This window comes from Piliocolobus tephrosceles, chromosome 19, assembly GCF_002776525.5.
Source record: "Piliocolobus tephrosceles isolate RC106 chromosome 19, ASM277652v3, whole genome shotgun sequence".
NCBI lineage: Eukaryota > Metazoa > Chordata > Mammalia > Primates > Cercopithecidae > Piliocolobus > Piliocolobus tephrosceles.
In genome coordinates this window covers 34,476,685-34,479,167 of record NC_045452.1, presented here as the reverse complement: position 1 = coordinate 34,479,167, position 2,483 = coordinate 34,476,685, and the positions used below count along the sequence as shown (strand labels likewise).

The window sequence follows — 2,483 nt, the reverse complement described above, 5'->3', positions numbered from 1 at the left end:
CCCGCACCCTCACTCCCCGTGCCCCTCCTGCCATCCTGACCTGGCACCCTCACTCCCCGGGCCCCCTCCTGCCATCCTGTCTTTCCTGGGGGGGCCTGCCTTCCTTCACCTGTCCTCAAAGGTGAAGTGACTTGACCGGGATTGCACAAACCAGACATGACCCAGGTCTGTCCCTCAAAGTGGCCTGCAGGGGTTCCTGCCTTGGCAGGTGGGGATCTGCAGCCCCAGGCTCACGTGTGGGTTGTGAGCTCCAGGCATGTCACCTACAGGCTCAGAGCACCCCACTGCCTGCCTTGGGTCCCCTCCTGGGGAGGGAGGAGCTCCCAGGTCTCAGTCCTGCAAGAGTTCTGGCTGGCTGCTGGCCGTGCCTGATGGAGTCCGCCAGCGGCCCCCCAGTCCCAGCCCCTCTGCCTCTCAGGAGCCTGTGGAACATGAGACCTGAAAAGACAGGGTCAGTGCCGCCAAGGTCACCGTGGGGCTGGGCCTGGTTCCGACTGGAGCCGAATGAGTGACGAGCAGAGAGTGTTGGGGGATGGCAGTGCCTGGTGCCCCTGGGCCCCTCCAGGGCTGAGAGCCGAGCACCAGGATCTCCCAGTCCCCTCAGGGGAGCCTCACTCAGCAGCCTGACCTCAGGCCACCCCTAGGGACCTGCAACTCCAAGCCTTGCCCCATGAGGCATCCAGTGGGAGATGACCTGGCCCCAGCAGTGTGGCATGCTGGTGTGCCTGCCCCGTGCACCCCAGTGGCCTCACCTCGGCTCTCATCCACATAGATGATGTAGCGACCCCACCCGTCCTGCTGCTCCAGCATGTACGTCACCCAGCAGCCCTCTGAGTCCCTCTCCTTGCAGGTCCTGCCCTTCACGGGGTTGTTCGACAGCTGCAGGTGCCGACACGCTGCGCTGCAGTTCTTCGCGAAAGGGCCTTTGTCGAACTTCAGGCACTCAGCACAGGAGCTGTGGGGAGCCAGGCGTGAGCGTGGGTGCCAGGGCGTGAGCGTGGGTGCCAGGGCGTGCTGGGGCTCAGGCATCGGGGGCTTGGGCTTGGGTGTGTGTCCACCAGGTAGGGCAGGTGGGGTTGAGGTGTCCTCAGGCCAAGGAGGGGGCCCAAGTGGGGCAGATGCGGGGTGCAGTGGGTGAACTGGGAGCCTGATCCCAGGGCCCATGGCAGGTGCGCACAGAAGGGCGGGGGGCACAGGGGCGCAGCGGCCGCTGAGGGCTCCTCAGTCCAGATGCACCCGCAGAGAACCACACGGTGCAGAGGTGCTCACTGGGGGCCCTGAGTGAGCCCGGCTGCTGGGGAGGTGGCCGGGGAGCAGGGATCCCCACCCACCCTGCCTGCTCCACTTGCACTCACATGTTCTTGCCGCAGGGCGAGGGGCAGCTGGGGCACTCCTGGCACAGAGGCGGATGGTAATTCCCTTCGCACTCACACACGTTGCAGCGGCACCGGCCACGGCCGCTGCACTCGACACGCCGCGGGTTCAGGCAGCCCTCGATGGACCTCTCGCACTGGCACGCTGAGCCTTCGAAGCCCTGGAGGCAGTGGCACTTCCCGCAGCGGCAACGCCCCCTCCCTGGAAGACGGGGGCAGCCCGACTAAGCTCCTGCTTGGCCTGGGGACCGAGACCCTCCCGAAACCCCACTGCTGGTGCTCCCTCCGGCCCACCTGCCTCTTCCAGCCTGGGGGATGTGACTGAGCAAAAGGCACCGGGCCACTAGCCAGGCCTTCCTGCCCCCGCCAGCCACGTGGCCACCTCCTGGCCAGTCTGGGCCTGCCCCTGCCCTGCTGTGAATGGGACCTCAGTAGGGCTGTGATCGTTCCTCCTGTGGGCCCTCCCCACAAGGACCCCTTGCCCTCATGGAGACAGAAACTTAGGCAGGGCGGGGTGCAGGGTCGTCCAAGTTCCTGCTGACGCCCAGTGGCCGGGCGAGACTTGCGCTGTCTGTCCTCAGGATCCCCCGTTTCTGTTCCACTCGTTGCGTGGAACAGAATGCACCCCCCCACGCCAAGTCTGTGCCGCAGGACGGCTGTTGTCCAGCAGGGACCCACGGGCTCACCCGGGCCGCCGCAGACCTGGCCGTTGTAGCGCTCACAGTTGACGGTGTCACACTCGCAGTACTGCCCGTAGATCTCCTTGCCGGGGACGTCGCTGGTGTGGCACAGACACTGCCCGCAGACGCAGTCCCCCAGCCCTGAGCAGATGACGGAGTTGTTGTCCTTCCGGCAGCTTCCTTCCAGCTCCTGGCTGCTCCGGCCCTGCGTCTGGCACTCACAGGTTTTCCCAATGTAGCCAGTGTCACACCTGGGGACAGGAGGAGCTCTAAGGTCAGGCTCCCCCCAAGTGATGTGGGACGGCTGCCCTGTCCTCCAGGCCCCTTGCCCTTGGTGGAGAACACCTCTATGGCACACTGTCTGTGCTTTCCTCGAGGCCTACCGAGGACCTGCCATGTACTAAATGTGCTCAAAGCGTGCGGGGGGCCC

General features: G+C 65.8%; 1 protein-coding gene across 7 annotated transcripts in view; it reads right to left on the bottom strand.

The window, feature by feature from the left end:
* ITGB2 (integrin subunit beta 2) overlaps positions 1-2,483 on the bottom strand; it is a 51,557-nt gene that overhangs the window by 6,636 nt on the left and 42,438 nt on the right. For all 7 annotated transcript variants that reach the window (XM_031934609.1, XM_023193013.3, XM_023193006.3 and 4 more), the window contains exons 12-14: positions 2,060-2,304; positions 1,356-1,575; positions 753-955 (exon numbers count right to left, since the gene is read on the bottom strand). In XM_031934609.1, the coding sequence (XP_031790469.1) occupies positions 753-955; positions 1,356-1,575; positions 2,060-2,304 (668 nt within the window). The remainder of the gene's footprint in view (positions 1-752; positions 956-1,355; positions 1,576-2,059; positions 2,305-2,483) is intronic.